General features: G+C 34.8%; 1 protein-coding gene across 1 annotated transcript in view; it reads right to left on the bottom strand.

Moving 5' to 3' along the window:
* Positions 1-19,145, bottom strand: part of LOC119072568 (solute carrier organic anion transporter family member 4A1) — a 36,105-nt gene that overhangs the window by 7,378 nt on the left and 9,582 nt on the right. Inside the window, exons 2-5 of the mRNA XM_037177808.1 lie at positions 7,974-8,000; positions 7,632-7,903; positions 5,358-5,526; positions 2,048-2,150 (exon numbers count right to left, since the gene is read on the bottom strand). Of these exons, the coding sequence (XP_037033703.1) occupies positions 2,048-2,150; positions 5,358-5,526; positions 7,632-7,903; positions 7,974-8,000 (571 nt within the window). The remainder of the gene's footprint in view (positions 1-2,047; positions 2,151-5,357; positions 5,527-7,631; positions 7,904-7,973; positions 8,001-19,145) is intronic.

Below are 19,145 nucleotides of genomic sequence, written 5' to 3'. Positions count from 1 at the left end.
TACCGCAAGAATCTACGATCCTTACTGGTTCCAATCTCAATTGATCGAAAATATCAAATTCGTTGAATTTGGGATGTATGAATTAATTAGGAAGACAAAAATCAGGAATCCAATAATCAGTAGACAAAAATCAGGAAACATTATTCAGGAAACACAAATCAGGAAAAATTAATCAGGAACTCCACTTATTAGGAAGCATTAAGCATTAAGAAAACCATGAATCAGAAATTGTAATGAGTTTCGGGACAAAATAAATTTCGGACAAAATATCCACATCAAAGTTTATAAGGACGTGCAAGGGGGGGACGTGCATCCTCGAATTTAGTCGACTTCATTGAATATAGAAGATGTTCTCGAATATTGTCGATGTCCTCGAATATAGTCGATGTCACGTAATATAGTCGACATCCTCGAATGTAGTAGAAGTCCTCTAATATAGTCAACTTCTTTGAATATAGTAGATGTCATCTACTATAGTAGATGTCATCTAATATAGTCGATATCCTCGAATATAGTCGATGTCACGTTATATAGTCGACATCCTCGAACGTAGTCGATGTCCTCGAATATAGTCGATGTCCTCTACTATAGTCGATGTTCTCGAATATAGTCGATGTCATTGAATATAGTCGACATTCTCGAATATAGTCGACTTCATTGAATATAGAAGATGTTCTCGAAGATAGTCGATGTCCTCAAATATAGTCAATATATTTGTAGATGTCATCTAATATTGTCGATGTACTCGAATATAGTCGATGTCCTCTACTATAGTCGATGTACTCGAATGTAGTCGACATCCTCGAATATAGTCGACATCATCGAATGGCGAGCTATTGGTGAGAGTCTATGCAACTCTCATGGAAAAAAAACTAATTTTTCTTCCAACTTTTCATATTTTTCGTGTTACTTGTTTTATGTTTTCCCAATTTCACATTTTCCCAATATTTGGTTTCGTAAATATTTTTCCTAATTTACGTTTCCTAAAAAATTTTCCAGATTTTTGGTATTCTGAATTAAAATTTTCCTGATTAATGAGTAATACCAATAAATTACAGTGGACGTCAGTGGTTAGGAATTTGCTTCATCTGTTAAAATTGCTTATACTTCCTCATACGGGTGAAAAAGTTACACTCACCGTAAAAGACCGGTAAAGACTTAATTCATAATGAAATCTAATAAAGACTTAAAGACCGCATGAGTGGACCTGTTGAAAAACAGATGAATCAAATTCATGTCTAAATTTAACTGACGCTCCTTGTTACCTGTACGTACAGTGTACACCGATAAGTTGTTTTTTTTCAATATTGTTTGGGAAGTGTTTGATAGGTAGTAGTACTAATCTGGCTCGTAACCAAGCAACACCGGCTAAAATGTTACCCAGCCATACGAAGTGGTAAAAAAAAAATTCTAAGCATGAAGCACCACGCACCAGCATAAGATATGAGCGAAATTCAATTCAATAAATTCAAATTGATGAAAATAAAAAAAAAAATCCCTCAAAATATTTACAGCCGGCGATACACGGCCACTAAATTATCGTAGAGAGCATCATCATTTTACTGCCGCAGCCAATTTCGAAACACTAAAAAATTGACTTGGAATATTACTTCACAAGTGTAGCCCCAGGGACAGATATATTTCAATCTCTTCGGCTAAATAATCATTGAAATATATTATATTCCCTGTTCGATGAACTGCCGGCTATATTATCGTTTATCCACATCCCCCCTTACGCGTAAGGTATTTTCGTGTGTACTTGAACAATGAACATATCATCAGTTATACACTTTCGAGCCAAACACCTCTTTTCACATTTAATAACAATAATAACATTCTTATTGGGTAACATACACACGGGGGTCGTCGGTCGGTGTGAGGATGTTATTATTATGGTGTGTTGCTATGACAAATTGGAATTGTGAAATTCGTTGCGGCTTATTTAGTTCTTGCATTAAAACAAATTGAATTGTAATGCGAGGAGTTGGGATAGTGATACACCTCTTGAGGAAATACTCGGGTGAAATGTTTTCAATTTTGTACTTACGCTAACGGATCAACAACCAAAAAGTCGGTGTAAATTAGTAGCAATTGACCGGCAATAACGTATCCAACAGCTGGTCCAATTATAGCCATGGTGTAGTATATACCTGAAATGAAAGATAACCACCATTCGTAACAATGAACACCAAACAAACTCGGAGAATTTCGCTTCATAGTTAACTAAAAATGAAATGAATTTATCGTTTGTATGGAATAGAGCGTTGGGGTGGTATGAGAGCTAATGGTTTCCAAGTCATAGCTGATCCAACTAAAGACTTAATAGTATGGAATAGACTGGTAGAGAATTGCCACATTATTGTAACGAAACTATCGCTGTGTTGATTGAGTACGAGTACAATTATGAGTGCAATAGTGACCCAAAGATCAAAGGATACAGTTCCTTCAATACCGACGGTCTTCTATTGGCCTGCCTGCATCCAACTTAATGAAGAGTAAATTCAGACAAGGTCTGCGAAGTCATCTCTTTCAATTCACAAAATTGGTGCGGGTCTCTCCGAATCCATCGTAGCATCAAGCTACACAGATTGTGTACAGTTTTGGCTCCATTTTATTTTGGAAATATGTAAATTTATAGACGATTTTAAGTGTCACAGGTGGTTTTAAGTCATTGAAACAATTTATTGCTCAATGAGTGAACATTTTCTAATAATGCGGTTTAAAGTACTGGCATTATACGTGAACTGAAAAAAAGCATACGGAATGTTGAGAAGATAGAAGTGTTCTGTACAGAGAACGGTATATATATTGCTCTTCTCCGTACACCAGTTGAAACTGTGACAAAAAAAGGTTTTTTTTTCAGTGTGAAAATGTCGTGCATATTTATGTAGAAGTTGAAGTGGCTGCTCGTTACGATATTATGTGTATGGAGACAGGGTTCTAGGAGCGAACATTTAAAAGCTGCTTTTGACTTAGTGTAAGTTTGAATAGAAAAATTATTAATTGAGAATCAGCCTGAAGTTTTTCGAACTACATTAGTCGGTATGTGGTTTATACATTAGGCTGTATATCAAATGAAAATTTTAATTTTTCAAAAGTTTTACATTTTTTTTTTCTGTGGACAATGTTTTCGAATTGTAATCTAAAGCTGTCACAGACGGCAAGCATGTGACCAGTATTATTATCGGGTCTATTACTTCCATCGATCAAAGCATTTTTAATTTTTTGATTTCAAATCTTGTACTTCAATTTTTTTAACATGCATTTTACTATATAAATAACCATTTTACCCAGAGTCTGTCATTATTTTGGTCATCGTTATCGATTGGTCGTCTAATTAGTGAAAATAATGAATTTAGCAGTTTCTGCAAAAGTCTTACTCTGGGTCTGTAATGTGTAATAATAGCTATGTTCACCGCAAGTTTCGTAAGGGAAGCCGGCGTTGTCAACAGTAACATGTTGAGATTTTTAGAAACAACTGTGTTGTCGTAAATAACAAAATAATTTTGCTCAGAATTTTACTCAATTAAGATGATGTTCAACTGACAGCGATAAATTGCATGGAAAATTAATCAAAGAATTCCTTCAAAGCGATCGTTCCCAAAAAAAAACTAAGAATTTCCTAATTTTCGACTATAAAACTTCACCGGTAACCTTGACCGTGACAAATCAAGAGCTGGCGCCTGTGCACATCTATAAACCATTTGCCTCTTGCCTATATCATTAACAAAATAATTGTTAAAACCATTGAAGTACAAGATTTTACATCAAGCTGATTATACTTCAAACATAAGAAGTACAGGCTTTAACATTTCAAATGTCTCACTGTCATTTTTTTCAAAGAATGCCAAGAATTCGCAATGACACAATGAAATTCTCAGAAAAATTTGACAGTGAGACATTTGAAATGTCAAAGACTGTAACAGATTTGACAACCAAATGAAGCACAAATTCATGAAAACAAATCAAAACATTTAGACGTTGACAAAGATGTTTCTCACGGCTTCAAAATACAACCCTTTTGTCCCTTTTGTCACGGCAGAGTAAAATAAACCAGGAAGTAGTGGTTCATTTTCGAAACGTCAAATAAAGGACCTAATACACTGTATGAAAATGAACTCAAATGAACACTGACATAAATTGAAATTGAAATATACGGCTACTAGATTATTCAGGTCCCTTGTCAAACGTCCACTCCTGCCTGGTTAACTTTACTCTGCCGTGCTTTTGTACGTTAATAATTTACATTTTAAGTCAATGAATTTCTAATTCACGCCGTAATGCTGAAAACAAACGAGGCATTCAAAACGTGTTTTGGTCCTTGTTTTCATGACGAAATTGTCGCAACTGTCAAATAAAGTTATAAATTTCTCTATCGAAAATTGCGATTGCTGCATCTGTCAATGAAAACTAGGACCAAAACACGTTTTCAATGTCTCGTTTGTTTTCAGCATAAGTGCGGTTGAAATTCAAAATGGAACGTGCGGAGGTCATTCTAACGTAGCATCATTTTCATACAATGAAGCGTTGAAATGTACTTTTCGGTTCACTTTTTCATCGAATCGTTCACTTAAAATTCAAATTTTAGGCACAGTTACGACGTGAATTGAGTTTTACTGTGAGAGAACACTTTCTACTTCCAAATTTTCAGAGAGGCGTTAGGCAAAAATTTCAGCTGTCCACCGACACTTTTAAGTCTGTGCTAAGAAAAATATGCTTAAGCAGTGAAAAATCACAGCTCAGTTTTTGGATGACCTTTTCGTAAAACAACATCTCCCACCCATCTTCATATCCAATCATTTATGTGTAATTGGGCTAGCTAATAGCATTTTGAAAAGGTTACAAATTCTTTTTGTCAAATTTTCTATCTACTCAATTTTGCTTCCTTTGAAATTAACAGAAGCTCGCTGAAAAAATATAGGGAAAAAATGGAAACAAATAAATTGCGAATAAATCTTTCTCACCCTTGAAGGAAGTCAATTCAACTGGTGTTATAATGTAATTTCGAAATGTCTTTTATCTTAAAGCGTAAAATAAGAATTTTCAACATTTTGCTATACAACGCTCAATTGGCACCATCACACCCCCCGAAAATAAAATCATTTCGTGTAATATAATCATTTAAGGGTAATAAAAATTGCGCATATCAATTTGTGAATGAAATACACCATCCATCAAATCTATTTCGAACAGTTAGAATGCTGTCGACCCCAGCGAAAATGTTTAGGTTTACAAATCAAATTCTCTTTCATAGCGACGAAGAAAAGGTAATTGTTAATAAAAACGGTTTGCGTTTTGCTACGATTCGGTGTTTGACACAATACACCCAATCCAGTTCGATAAAACAAAACACTCACCCAAATATACCGAAGACATTTTCTTGGATACATTTTCGTCGATGTAGGTAACACCGAGGGTGAACAACGGCGAAGCCCCAGCGCCATGTAACAACTGTGCCAGAAAGAATAACCAAACGTTCCACGAAAGATTTTCCGCATCTGGTTGTAATGGATCCGATGAACATTCCTAGAAATTAAATTTTATGTCTTTTAATCTTCACCGTGTTACAAAAGGTGTTGATGTCGATGGGCTGTGCATGTATACGTATCTTATATATACCAACGCTCTTTGGTACCCTTTTTCAAAAACGAACGAAAGTCACCAGGTTAATTATACAAATTTTAAATTTTACATTAACACCAAACCATTGTAAGTCAGTTAATCAAACGCCTGGCATGAATGGCGTTAAATGAACATTTCATGTATAGAGATTGTTTTGAATAATATAAGTCCCTAGCGGAATGGTGTATACGAATGCAAGTGTAAATGGGGACTTACGGTCGATTTGACGGTATTGTTATAATGAAGTTTGGTTTGGTTACAAAGTAAGTGCAAAGATGAGACGTTAAAAATTAATTTTTAATATAAAATGAACTAGACATGGGGAGGTATACATTCAGTTAAAAATCGCAAGACAATTGTTTGTCACCTTTCAAATTGCTGTTTTGACAACTTGTAATTGCAGCTCCTTTACTTCGACTCGATCCACAAACTTCCCTCGACCATATTTTAAAGAAGGTAGAAGCTCAATGTGCGAATAGTCACTTTATAATACTTTGGAACAGTGTAGAATAGTCACTTCCTGGCTATCGCAAAAATCGAACAGTTCGATTCAAACTAAACGCAAACTCACGAAAACGCTCTACATTATATTTTGCAAGAATCGAATCAAATTCCTTCCTTTGTGAAAAGTAAAATTCCATAGAATTAAGTTCTGTCACAGCACTGCTCCTAGCGTGAACACTAAATTGACAAGTGTCAAATTTGGTGGCTTTATTGAAGAGCTCCCGCTAAGGATTGCTTGTTTTAACTCATACAATGAAAGCAAATGATTGAAGTCATTGAAGTCAAAGAAGAACATTGGAAGCCTGTGGTCCTATTGAATGGAATAAAGAACTTTTAGAAGAAACGATTACTTAAACACTACCTAGCTTAAATGTATTAGGATCACAATACGCGAAGAGTAGGGCGTATCGAATTTTGCAAATTTTAAGGACCGCGATAGCCTGTGTGCGGAAAACGTAGATCATCGAAAACTGTGTCCGGGCATGTGGTTGATGAATCCGATGGAGCCATGGAAGAAGTCCCACCGGGCGGCTTTAAGTTTCCGATGGTCATAATTCGGAAAGTTGAGAGTATTTTTGAAAACAATGTTCTATCGGGATGTAGAGCTTTGAAAACTCTACAAATCTACCGAAGAAACCGATGGTCCAAAAAGTGCCATTGCCAAGATTGATTAACATCGAAAATGTGACCTTTTGGTTTTTGACTTATATTTCCTGAGAGACAAATGATTTTTTTTAGCCTGTGGTATGAGGTGGTAGAGGAGGTCGAGCACTTCCAGTACACTAGGCATGTCCCGATCGGATATACTCTTGAAATCACTTTTATAACATTTGTGAATGGAATTTTTAAGAGTGGCCACGTCGCCCACGAAGCAAGTGCAGACACTGCAACCGGTGCTGTTGAGTCGAGGACACCTTGGCCAGTAAGTATGCATAATACTCCACGACAGTAGCTGAACTTTTTCACAAAATATCTGTGATCTGTGTGCATGTTGAAACAAAATCTACTACTTCATTAGGCCCAACACACATTTCACTATAAGAGATCGCAATAAGATCGTTTGTTTCGACCGTCGCTGTCGATAAAAGAGATAACCGGTTAATAAACTATGAAGTAGAAGTTCGCATAACGAATGTTAAGACTGTTATACCTGCAAGAATGAACACGAAGACGACGAATGGGACGTAAGGTATTCATAGGAATAAATCCGGATGATATTTCATTTATACATAGAGTTAATAATAATGTGTACTGCAACGGTAATGCCTTCAGGTGAAGCTAACGATTGTATTTAGTTGTTAATGGCTGACATTAGTTACATGGTTGATGAAGCAAACAAAGAATAAAGGATAACACTCTCATTCGATAACGAAAAGACAGATAAATTTGATTTTTTTAAAAATTCAATGAGTTCTATTGTCTTCCTGGATGTCTTTCGGTACAATTATTTAGTCTTATTAATCCTTCTCAGAATCACTTAACTTTAATGCAGTGAAATAACTCACCTTAATCGTACTATTGTTGAAACAAACATTACTCGCAGCACCAGACGCTCTATATGGTCCGACCAAGAAATGCGGCAGTGCAAACGTTAACGATCCCAAACCCATTAAAATAACACCCCAACCAATCCATCGCGGTTTCGATGCATTTATTCGACCACCAAAGTATGTGACTGGTACTAAGCACGCAAATGACGCTATGTCATAACCACTGGCAACTAGACCCGTTTGGGATGAACGCAGTCCGAACCGTTTTTCGATGGTGGTGATGACAACTTTGATTATAAAATGGTGATTGAATAAAAAAGCAAATTTTGTGGTGCGAGAGTGGATGAAGAAGCTTACCGTTGATGCATCCATTCACGACTAGACCTATGTGAACGAGAAGTCATGTTATTGATAGTTTTTATGTTGTAAATTGTGATGGAAACTTTGAAGTTGAATTTCAAGAACTCGTAAAATCTAAGAGATTAGGATACACGGGAAAGGATTTACGCAGATAACCGGAAGTAGAAAAATTGGATCATTTCAGTTCTTAAAATTCAAATTAAAACCAGAATGTTTTCTGTTTCCTGGAGCAACTGCGACTTATTTCTTACACCCATCTCAACTGTGCTGTTGGAAGCCAACGAAATACTCAATTCATCAAACATTTAGTCACCCTAGCGACGCATTGGAATGGATGCAAGTCTGTACTGATTCAACTAAACGGCTAAATAACAAATATCATGGGCGCGCGTTAGCATAGCGCCCGTGACGCAAGTCCTATTACTAGAAAAAATTTAAAAAAAATTTTTTGTCGTAGACTGCAGAACCATACATACAGCAAATATTGAAGTTCTACAATTCAAAGACAAATGATTCCAAATTACCATTAAAAAAAACTAGGCGTCCGTACGAGTTCAACGAGCTATCACACGTTCTTGCAGCTTAAAATTTGGCCACGCAAAAAATCTTCCAAGAAGCCCCATTTCCATACATTTTGGTCAATTTCAGTACTTTAAACGAAATGAAAAAATCCTACGTTACTTTGTTAGTCCGTCCGTCCGTCCGTCCGTCCGTCCGTGTTTCCTATCTTCTAAAGTCTTCTTTAGATTTTGTTGAAATTTTGGGAGTAGATTCTAGTCGTCATTCTAAGACATTCCAGAAAAAAAAAATTGGGGGGGAACCGGCCTCGTTTCGGAGCTAGGGCTCCTCGAAGTTCCCATATAGGCCCCATATAAGAACACCTTTAAGTGGTTATGTGTGGATGGGTATGGTAGAACAAATTTGTTCGCTTTTGGTATTTGGTAAGCTCTGCTCGCCTCAATTTTTTTTCCTAAATTTAGTATTTTTCAAAATTTTTTCAAATTTTTAAATTTTTCAAAATTTTTTCAATTTTTAAATTTTTCAAAATTTTTTCAATTTTTTGAAATTTTTAAAATTTTTCAAGTTTTTTCAAGTTTTTAAAAAACCTGTAAATTTTTTACATTTTTCAAAATTTGTAAAAATTTAAAAAATTTTGAAAAATTTTTCAAATAAAGGCAGGGTAAATTGAAATGATCGATTATTAAGATTTTTAGCGTATTGTGATTTGAAAACGAGTATAGATCTAACTAACAAGCTTTCGGTCGATTTGCATAACATTCACAAAGTTTTTTCGAGCTTATGCGTATGCATTGGAACTGTTTACAGATAAAAAACCTAACAAATGCACCATAAACACTTCAAATGGGCGGTATGTAAGACTATACTGGCTTTCAAATCTGTATACACTCAGAATCGATCAGTTCATTTTGCTTCCACTTTATTTTCAAATTTTTTAAAATTTTTCAATTTTTTTTAAATTTTTCAAAATTTTTCAAATTTTTTAAATTTTTCAAATTTTTCAAATTTTTTAAATTTTTTTAAATTTTTCAAATTTTTTAAATTTTTTTAAATTTTTCAAATTTTTTAAATTTTTAAAATTTTTTACATTTTTTCAATCTACTAATTCTTCCAAAAGAACTGATATCAGTCAAAAACACTCAAAAGAGTAAAAGTGACGCAAGTCCCTGTGCATACTTCCAAAACAACTGATATTGCTGGAGGTGACGCATTCTGCGCTTGTACGCAAAAACTGTAACAGCAAAAATTTGACCAAAGAAATTCTAGAAACAAAATTTTACCAAAATAAAATTTTGCGTCACAAGTGGCAGATGTTGAGGAAAGTACTTTTCAGAATTTTTTTAAAATAGGCAAGAATATGTCCTAATACGTCCGAACCATCTGCCACTTTGTGACGCAAAATTTTTTTTGGTAAAATTTTGTTTCTAGAATTTCTTTGGTCAAATTTTTCCTGTTACAGTTTTTGCGTACAAGCGCAGAATGCGTCACCTCCAGCGATATCAGTTGTTTTGGAAGTATGCACAGGGACTTGCGTCACTTTTACTCTTTTGAGTGTTTTTGACTGATTCCTCCACCCCTAGCATGAAACACTCTTTATCGAAAGAAAATTGCAAAATTTTTCTATTTACAAATTCAATCAACCACCAACGGTGTTCGCACAGAGACTTCCATCCAATGCTAATGCGAATGGTAAATATTTTCCGATTCCATTCTTAGTTGATTTCCGAGATTACACCAATTTCTCCGACGTTATATTGTGTACAATATTTGCTCGTCTTTCGCTGGTTAATATGGAAACCAATTCTCATATTATATAGTCGCCGTATGGGTGCAGATCAAAGAGGACAAACAAACTTGTATTCAAAATCGGTTTTACAGAAGAATTTGAATTTCTTTTCTTCTTGTGTAATGCACATGGAGATGGTTCTCACCATCTCTAGTGTAAGTTGTAAGCGTGTGCGATTTTGGCCTTATCGAAATTTTATTAGATGGCAGAAATTGCATTGTCAGAAACACGTGTTCAGCTACCCATGCAAGTGATATTTCAGGGGTTTTCATATTTAGATAAATAAATAAAAATTTATGTAAATAAGTGGCGTAAATGGTAGAGTGGATTTAATATCCAACTGTGAATCTGAATCCCTAACTTTCTTTTCTCTGATATTGTAATGCAAAAATTCATAGAACCGTGAGAGGTGGACCTTAGGCCTCTTCTGACAAACTAATTTCGACAGGAAATTTAAGGTTGACGAATCTTACAGGGCCTGTTATTTGTGCAATATTTGTGAATCGAAGTTCAAATTGACAAGGTAACTTTAAGCCCATTAATGTTCATCAAATGAATTGTTATTGTTAGCTATATTGTTCAATGCGATCAATTACAGATAGAATGTTTTGCTACTTATGATGCTTTTTACGTTCATTTTTTTTTTTAAATATAATTTATTATCATCCCATAACATCGTTGGGTGGAATACAAAATTGGCAGATACTTTTAGCAAATCTATCACAGTTAATCATCATTCTTATCAAATAAGTAAGTCAAAGTTAAATGAATCATCAAATTCGTCAAAGTTTACAAAAAGGTAGCGTAAAAGAAGAATAAAGAAAACATAACAAACGTTATCACAGTCTTAGTTAATAAAAATAAAAGGAGAAAAGGCACAAAAGTTCTCACTCTCGTTCATGACTTTAAGTTTCACTTCAGCTTTGAATGCGTTCAGGTTTCTAAGTTGCCGTATTTGAGAACTAAGTCGATTGTATTCTCTAATAGAAATCGCGAGCGATGGGTGGTCATTAGCAACATGCAATTGGCTACGTCGTCTAGACGAACGCGTAGAAACGTCTCTATTCAGCCTAATGTTGAATCCATGTTTACACGGAAAACTCATATATGCACCCCAGACGAAGAAATCGGGAACAGCTTCACGATTATAGAACATTAGTTGTGTGCTGCATATTGATCTGAGGATCATACAATGCCCGCCTGATGAATATTGTTGTTGTGTGCTGGATATTATTTTTCAGCATGCAGGTCTTAGCTGTATGCCTGTTTTATAATATAAAATGACGCCATTTTTTTCAATTCAATAAACAACCTAATTTATCGTTTAATAGAAGAAATTGATTTAATTAACTTTATCAATTTTATTTGCGTTAGCAAAAAAAAACAAAAAAACTTTTTCAAATTTTTTTTTTTATTTTCAATTTGATTATTATTATTTGTTATTAGCCGTAGATTTATATTTAAATTCATCATATTAAATTGCTAACAGAATTTTTTTTTTTGCTTACGTTTTTTCCGGTCACCCACCCAAGTACGGACCGCGACCATCGATGCTTAACCTCAGTTTCTGACTGCCAACGACTTTACCACTGCTGCTATACTGCTTGCATATAGTGGCAGTCTTATTTCGAACCGTTGTTACTTTGCTTTATGCAGCACACAGGCATATTTATACCTGCATGCTGAATATTGACTAAATGAATAAAGTCGTCCGTATTTAGAATGGGTTATGCAACAACATTTAATTGAATTTATTTTCTATGAAATGTAGTACTTCTCCCCACTAAGCAATGTCATCGGATATTATTATTTTAATTCTGAGCCTGGTTCTGAATTAGAGGTTTTTTCAATAGTTCTACAAAAAAACTGTTCACATTAATAGTGAGCATCTATTACGCGAATTAATAAATTAAGATTGGCTCACCTAGTTTGTGTATATTACGTCGGTGGAAGCACGGGGTTTCAGGGGGTTTCGAACATTTAGTTTTTTCGTGTTGCAGTGTCAAATTCTGTCCAAGATGTGACATATTTGCAAGGTATTGTCCTTTTTCACAAAGTATAATCAGCGTAACCTTCGTAAAAAGAATCTTGAATCTGACAATCTGTAAAAAAACAAATGTTCAAAACCCCCTGCTGAACCGTGGCGATCCTCTTGTCAAACGGACAGTACATAAACAAATTCCATCATTTATTGCTGAATACCACCAACTATTTCTGTTAACATTTCAAAAGCCTTTAACACCGAAAATGGATTTAAAAGTTCGTTCGTCAAAATTTCTACTGAAATACATAAATGTAACATTATCATTGCATATTAATTCGGTAAAAATAGAAATAACTTTAAATGAAGGAATAAAATTAGATTTGATAATCATCTTTATGCGTATGTTCTTGAGATCTTCCTTTTATTTCATTAAAACAATAAATTTATTGTTGCATAGTCCATTCTAAATTCAGACGACTTTATTCATTTAGTCAATATTCAGCATGCAGGTATAGTTCGATAGTACCATTTAGTCAATATTCGGCATGCAGGTAAAGTTAAGTAATACATCCCACAACTAATTTGAAGATATAATTCAGCACACAGCAAATATATACCTGGGAACCTCACAATATTCCTACGAGCTGAATAATATTGTTGCCGGAACTATATTTTGAAAATATTCATATTACATGTTTATTGTAATGCAACACACGGGAACATTATTCAGTCTGCAGCAAATATATGCAGCACACAACAAATGTCGAATTTGCCGAATTTTCCGTGTAGTGTGTGAATTGAGCATCCTATGCAAGTGAACAATTCTTTCAATTGTTGCCAGTTGGTGAATCGGAACCAGATTGCACCTGTACAGGAACGTTGGCGGAGTGTCTCTACGCAGTCGGAAGGTCGACTGTAGATAGGGAGCATGTAAGCTATGTGACTTTGTACATAAGCGTTGTACAGCTGCCTTCTCTTTCCAATTGGGATGAAGTTTCCGCGCCTCCACATAAGCGCAATGAAGGGACGGATCATCTTTTTGACATAATCAACGTGAAGGCCGAATGATAGGTTCTCATCCAGAACAAGTCCCAGATATCTGTACGAACGCACGCGTTGAATGACCTTGCCCTCAATCGTGATGTCTTGCATTCATTGGGTAATGTAAATTTGATTTGCCATTTGTTTGAATTGTTTAGTGACGTTTTGAAATTGTTTCAGAACATCATTGATAATGGTCACTAACAACGTGACCGAAATATTTGGTAATTAAAAAAAGAATCATTATCTGTCATTTGCTATTGGCAGCGACAACAACAATAATCGATGAACTCAGGCTAATGACGTCTTTTATACCAAAATTTATATTAAAACAAATGAAGTAGTTGAATCAATCTGTAGAAAATACTTTCATCAAAATAAGTAAAAGATTCATTATTAACTCGTGTAAAGGCTTCGTTCAGCTCGTATATTATTTTCAAAAGATTTTCCTTTTATGTCCAAAATATTTTTGGGAAAATATGGGAAAATTGTATCTTAAAAATGAGGAGGCAAAAATTCATACACCGATGAACTCCCATAATGACCGTCTTTTTCTAAATCTTTTATTTCTCCAACTTCTCTCATTTCTCCATAGCGAATGTATAGAGAAATGAGGGAAGTAAGAGAAATAAAAAATTTAGGAAAAGACGGTCATTATGAGAGTTCATTGCTGTAGCAAACAGGGACTATTTTGAGAAATCGGATTTCTCAAAATTTCTCAAAGATTTTTTAAAGAATTTCTCAAGAATTTCTCAAATTTCTCAAAATTTTCCAAATTTCTCAAATTTCTCAAAATTTCTCAAGAATTTCTCAAAGATTTCTCAAAGGATTTCTCAAAAAATTCTCAAATTTCTCAAAATTTCTCAAAAAATTTCTCAAAAATAGTCCCTGGTAGCAAATCCTCTGTCAGTCAAAAGAAAATCCTCAAATTCATACAAAGACAAAGAAAATACATGAAAATTAAAAAAAAAATCTTTTGCAAATCCATCCTGAATCAGTAGAAAATACTTGGAAAATGATAGAAAAATTCCTAAAAAGCTTCGAGTTCCTCAGACTCTTTGAAATGCTTTGTCAACGAAATTTACAAATATCTGCACATCATCAAAACAGTCCATGAATCAGTAACCCTTTTCCCATTTTACCACTCAATTTTAACTTGCCATCGAAAGTCTTCGTTTACTCTACTCTAACATAAAGACTTGCAAGATCAATTTTATCAACTTGTGGTGCTTTTTAATTCTTGTTAAGGATGCCACAAAGCATTGTCTGTGGAAGGACTTTTTTAAATTTTCCGATCCATTTTGCGACCTCAACAATTCGTAGAAGTTACGCATACGATCGCGTTGGTTTTTAGGTCTTTTTTCCATAGGAAAAAAGGACCTATTGTGGGCACTTCATCTGTCCGTCCGTCCGTCCGTCTGTGTCACAAATAAAATGTGATTGATAAAAGTTAAAATTGCAATGCTACTATGAGCAAACCAACACCAGGCAAATCAATTATTATTTGTTATCTGGTAACCAATCGCTCATAGCAGACATTGCAATTTGAAAGTTTGGTAGTTGTTGGTAGTTGGACCCCCAAACTATATAGCAGCAAAGATGTTTCTTACTCGAGAGACGCACACCGACTGACGAAATTATTCTGCCTGCTGGTCTATTTATAAATCGAGTATTTGGTAGTTGACTACCAAAGTGGTAGTTGACTGACTACCAAAGTGGTAGTTGACTGACTACCAAAGTGGTAGTTGACTGACTACCAAAGTGGTAGTTGACTGACTACCAAAGTGGTAGTTGACTGACTACCAAAGTGGTAGTTGACTGACTACCAAAGTGGTAGTTGACTGACTACCAAAGTGGTAGTTGACTGACTACCAAAGTGGTAGTTGACTGACTACCAAAGTGGTAGTTGACTGACTACCAAAGTGGTAGTTGACTGACTACCAAAGTGGTAGTTGACTGACTACCAAAGTGGTAGTTGACTGACTACCAAGGTGGTAGTTGACTACCAAAGTGGTAGTTGACTACCAACATGGTAGTTGACTAATACGGATGTTGTAGATATGTTTACTGTTTGAGAGCTGCACACCGACTGATGAAATTAATCGGCTTGCTTGCCTATTTATAATTCCAAAATTTGGTAGTTGAATACCAAAGTGGTACTTGAATGAGTACCAAGCTAGTAGTAAACAGAAATTGAAAAAAAATGAAAAAAGACCTCACCAGGCTTCAGCCGGTCTATTCTTGTTAAAGATATCACCGTTCCTCTCTAACTAATGTGTCTACGTAACTTTTACGAATTTTCGTGAATCAGCAAATTTGGGAAAACAAATACTTGGGATCTTTGAGGCTACCTGAACGAGAAATATTAAAAAAAACAGCACAAGTGACTTAGACAGGTATTTCACTAAATCAAATTATTTAACCGATAAATTTCCATAACGTTTCACATAAAACCTGTTACATTTCCACGCTCTAAATTTTTATTGTCAAACCAGATTTCATTCCGTTAACGTTTTCCCGATGAGCTAGAGTCTTTATTATGACTTGTGTTACTCCGTCGATACACATTAAATAAACGGGACGATATTTTCGTATCGTGTTAACTTAACATTCACATGAGCGCGGTAAATGTTCAGATATTTTCGCATCATCAAACTTGCAAATGGCCAATATTACAAAGTCATGTTTCTTATGCCTTAACACAATACAATTTGATATGTTTCAAGTGCGCTGTAAAATATCGAAATCACTTCTCTACATCCAGTAAGACTCTGTAAAATATCATTGTGTAATACCCCAAAAAAAATGCTTTGGTACACGATACAGAAGAACAGTACACACACGACTGCATGGCCCATATTTCGATAGGGAAATAAATGACATCGACGTGACTTTACGAAAATTTTCAGATTATTTATATGCGATGGGGGTATGTTATGTATATATGTAGGAGCATGTAATAAGTGGATATGTTTAATATGTAGTACACAAATCAGAAGCAACCGAAAAAAAAAGACGAAAATAAAAGCTTGTCATAAACGATTGAGCAAGGAAATGTTGTTGTCTCTGATATTTAGGTTGTTATTCACTCTCGAGATATTCGATATTGTTATTTTGGATAAACAAAGAAAGAAAACAAAACAATGAAAATGATAACTTAACTTAGAGCTTCACCCGATACCATCCATGCATTAAATAACGACAGTGGGAGGGTTAAAATATTGCATGAACAAAAACGGAAAACCGACGGAATAAACTGGTGGAAATATTTTCACTCTAATTAATTAAATGAATTCGTCATTTCAGCTCGATTAGATTATGACTCCGACCATAAATTTGGTTTGTTTTGTTGTTGTGCCAGAATTTTTGGCTGCAGTGGTATTCCATTCCACGTGTGCACGGGTGGTCTTTTACTTTCAATATTAAACGAAATAATTTAAGTTTGGGCATACGTATCTAGCGATGCATTTTGTACTAAAACATTAGGGTTGTCTCTGATTAGTTTTTGAAGGGAAAATCGTTCTTTTTTTGACATAAGTAAACATTTTCTACCCTACGAGTAAAACAAGCTGAGTACACGTACCATATCTACAATATAAGGTTTCAATTGTTTAAATAATTGGTTTTAATATAAAAATTGTGTTCTCTGACGACAATCAAAAGAAGTTAAAAAATGTTGAAATGTAGCTTGGCCGTCAAGTTTCGCCAAGATTGTGTTTATGCAAATTTTTGAAATGAAAAAATTACCTCCCTAGGGTAAATGTTTCGCAAACTTTCAATTCTGATAGCTCAGAGAGGGATTTTCGGTTTATCCTTACATCGACACATAAAAAAAGTATACGAACCTATGTCCAAATGTTTATTTTGACGAGTTGGACTATGATCCGCACTTTCAGCTTAGGATCACAATCACCAACTTGTTAAAATAAACATTTGGACATAGGTGCACAACACATCAGCGAAGGAAAACTTTGTGAAAATAAATTAAAATTGTTTTGAGTTATCGCTCTCGAAAGGTTCATGCGATGTGAGTGACGTCATTACTAGTCTCCTATCAGCTTTGAGTAATTATCACCTGATTTAATCTTCTGCCTGTAAGGAGAATGGTTTGATTAAAAGTTTACTATTTTAAAGGGTTGTCCAAGGCATAAATCTGCGGACGTTTCAACTAAAATCACTCAAAAACAGTTTAGCAACAACCAAACCATGATAGTGGTTCAGTAAATTTTAAGTACTGATTTTACATAAGAAGGAATAAACGTTGAAACGTAGTTTTTTCGTGAGAATTTTGTTGATCCGAGACGAAGCCGAGGTCAATCAACACACGAAAACAAGACTTTTCATTTTTATCCCTAGTTATGTAATAAGGTAACTTCGACCCTAGGGAAAGCAAAAGCATTTATAACCCATTTTCGTAAATAACGATTCTTTGGAGCTTAGTCTGAAAAGACTGTAAAAATTGAAGTTTCATTAGAATTCTGTTTATAGGAAAGTAAGAGCTGAAGTTGGTTAGATATTATAGGGTGTAGCGTTTTGCAACCTTTTTTTAATTTTTTTAAGGCCCGCGGGTAGGTTCGATGCAGAATGGTCCACTGAACACGAAAATACGAAAAAAAAAAAATTTGAAGTTCGAAGCTCCCATGCGCACCTCTGAAAACCGACTTTCTTGGTCCCAAAGCCATAGTGAGATTAGTTCTGCCGGCTGTGCGGGAAAATATATCTTAAGTGTATTTGATAATTAATCGTAGAGACCGTGGCTTCAATTTGGCATACTTTAAAATTTAAAAAAATTTGAGTCACCGTTGAACAATTACAAAAAGTGCTCCCGACCATGACTTTTTCAATTTTTTTTTTTGGATTTAAAGCTTTCTAAAATATGTGACTGGAAAGGAATATAGTCGTGTCGTAGCTCATTTTAAAGGGAATTTCAAGAGCTTTCAAACGAATATAGACTCGACGTAAAGATTCACCGGGTTGCAGATTCGATGACCTTCTAGTTAGTAGAAAATGGTACGAGAAAAACCCTATTTTTTTAATTTTTCACAGAATTTATACAAAAACGGTTTCAGATTGTTCTTAGTATTGCTGGCGTTAAGAATGCAGCAATTCTGGGAAGAAATAACCGACTTTTGGGGTAACTTTAACTCGTATCTTTAAGATAATCGAAAAATCATCAAACCGACAATTTTTTTTAAATTACACCTTACATCGCCCATTTCGTCCATTTCGTAGCTCTTGAAATTCCCTTTAAAATGAGCTACGACACGACTATATTCCTGTCCAGTCACATATTTTAGAAAGCTTTAAATCCAAAAAAAATCTGAAAAAGTCATGGTCGGGAGCACTTTTTGTAATTGTTCAACGGTGACTCAAATTTTTTTAAATTTTAAAGTATGCCAAATTGAAGCCACGGTCTCTACGATTAATTATCATATACACAGGGCTGCCACGGTATGAAATCCCTCCTAATTTAGGAATTTATGAGGTTTTCAGCTTGATTTTAGGAGGATTTTAGAAGATTTTTGATGGATTTAAAAATAGCTTTTGGTCTATAGACCAATAGATTTTAAATAGATTTTAAGAGATGCTGTTGAACCGTTGAACGAGACGGGAAGCAAATGCCAATCCATTCTCGTTCGATTAAATTATTTCTGTCAAACATACTATTAATTGAGGGGTGTCTCATTGCTTCGATTAAAATACCCTGTGTTTAATAGACCGACTACTAATTTTATCCCATTACCTAGGAGTACCAATCGGTTGGGATTACTAATTTTCATTTTTGGAAAAAAGGACATTTCCACACAACGAAAACTTCAAAATGAAAATCATTTCTTCA

The sequence above is a fragment of the Bradysia coprophila genome (genome assembly GCF_014529535.1).
Source record: "Bradysia coprophila strain Holo2 chromosome IV unlocalized genomic scaffold, BU_Bcop_v1 contig_84, whole genome shotgun sequence".
NCBI lineage: Eukaryota > Metazoa > Arthropoda > Insecta > Diptera > Sciaridae > Bradysia > Bradysia coprophila.
The sequence above is the reverse complement of the archived record's forward strand: the minus strand, read 5'-3'. Positions and strand labels throughout refer to the sequence as shown.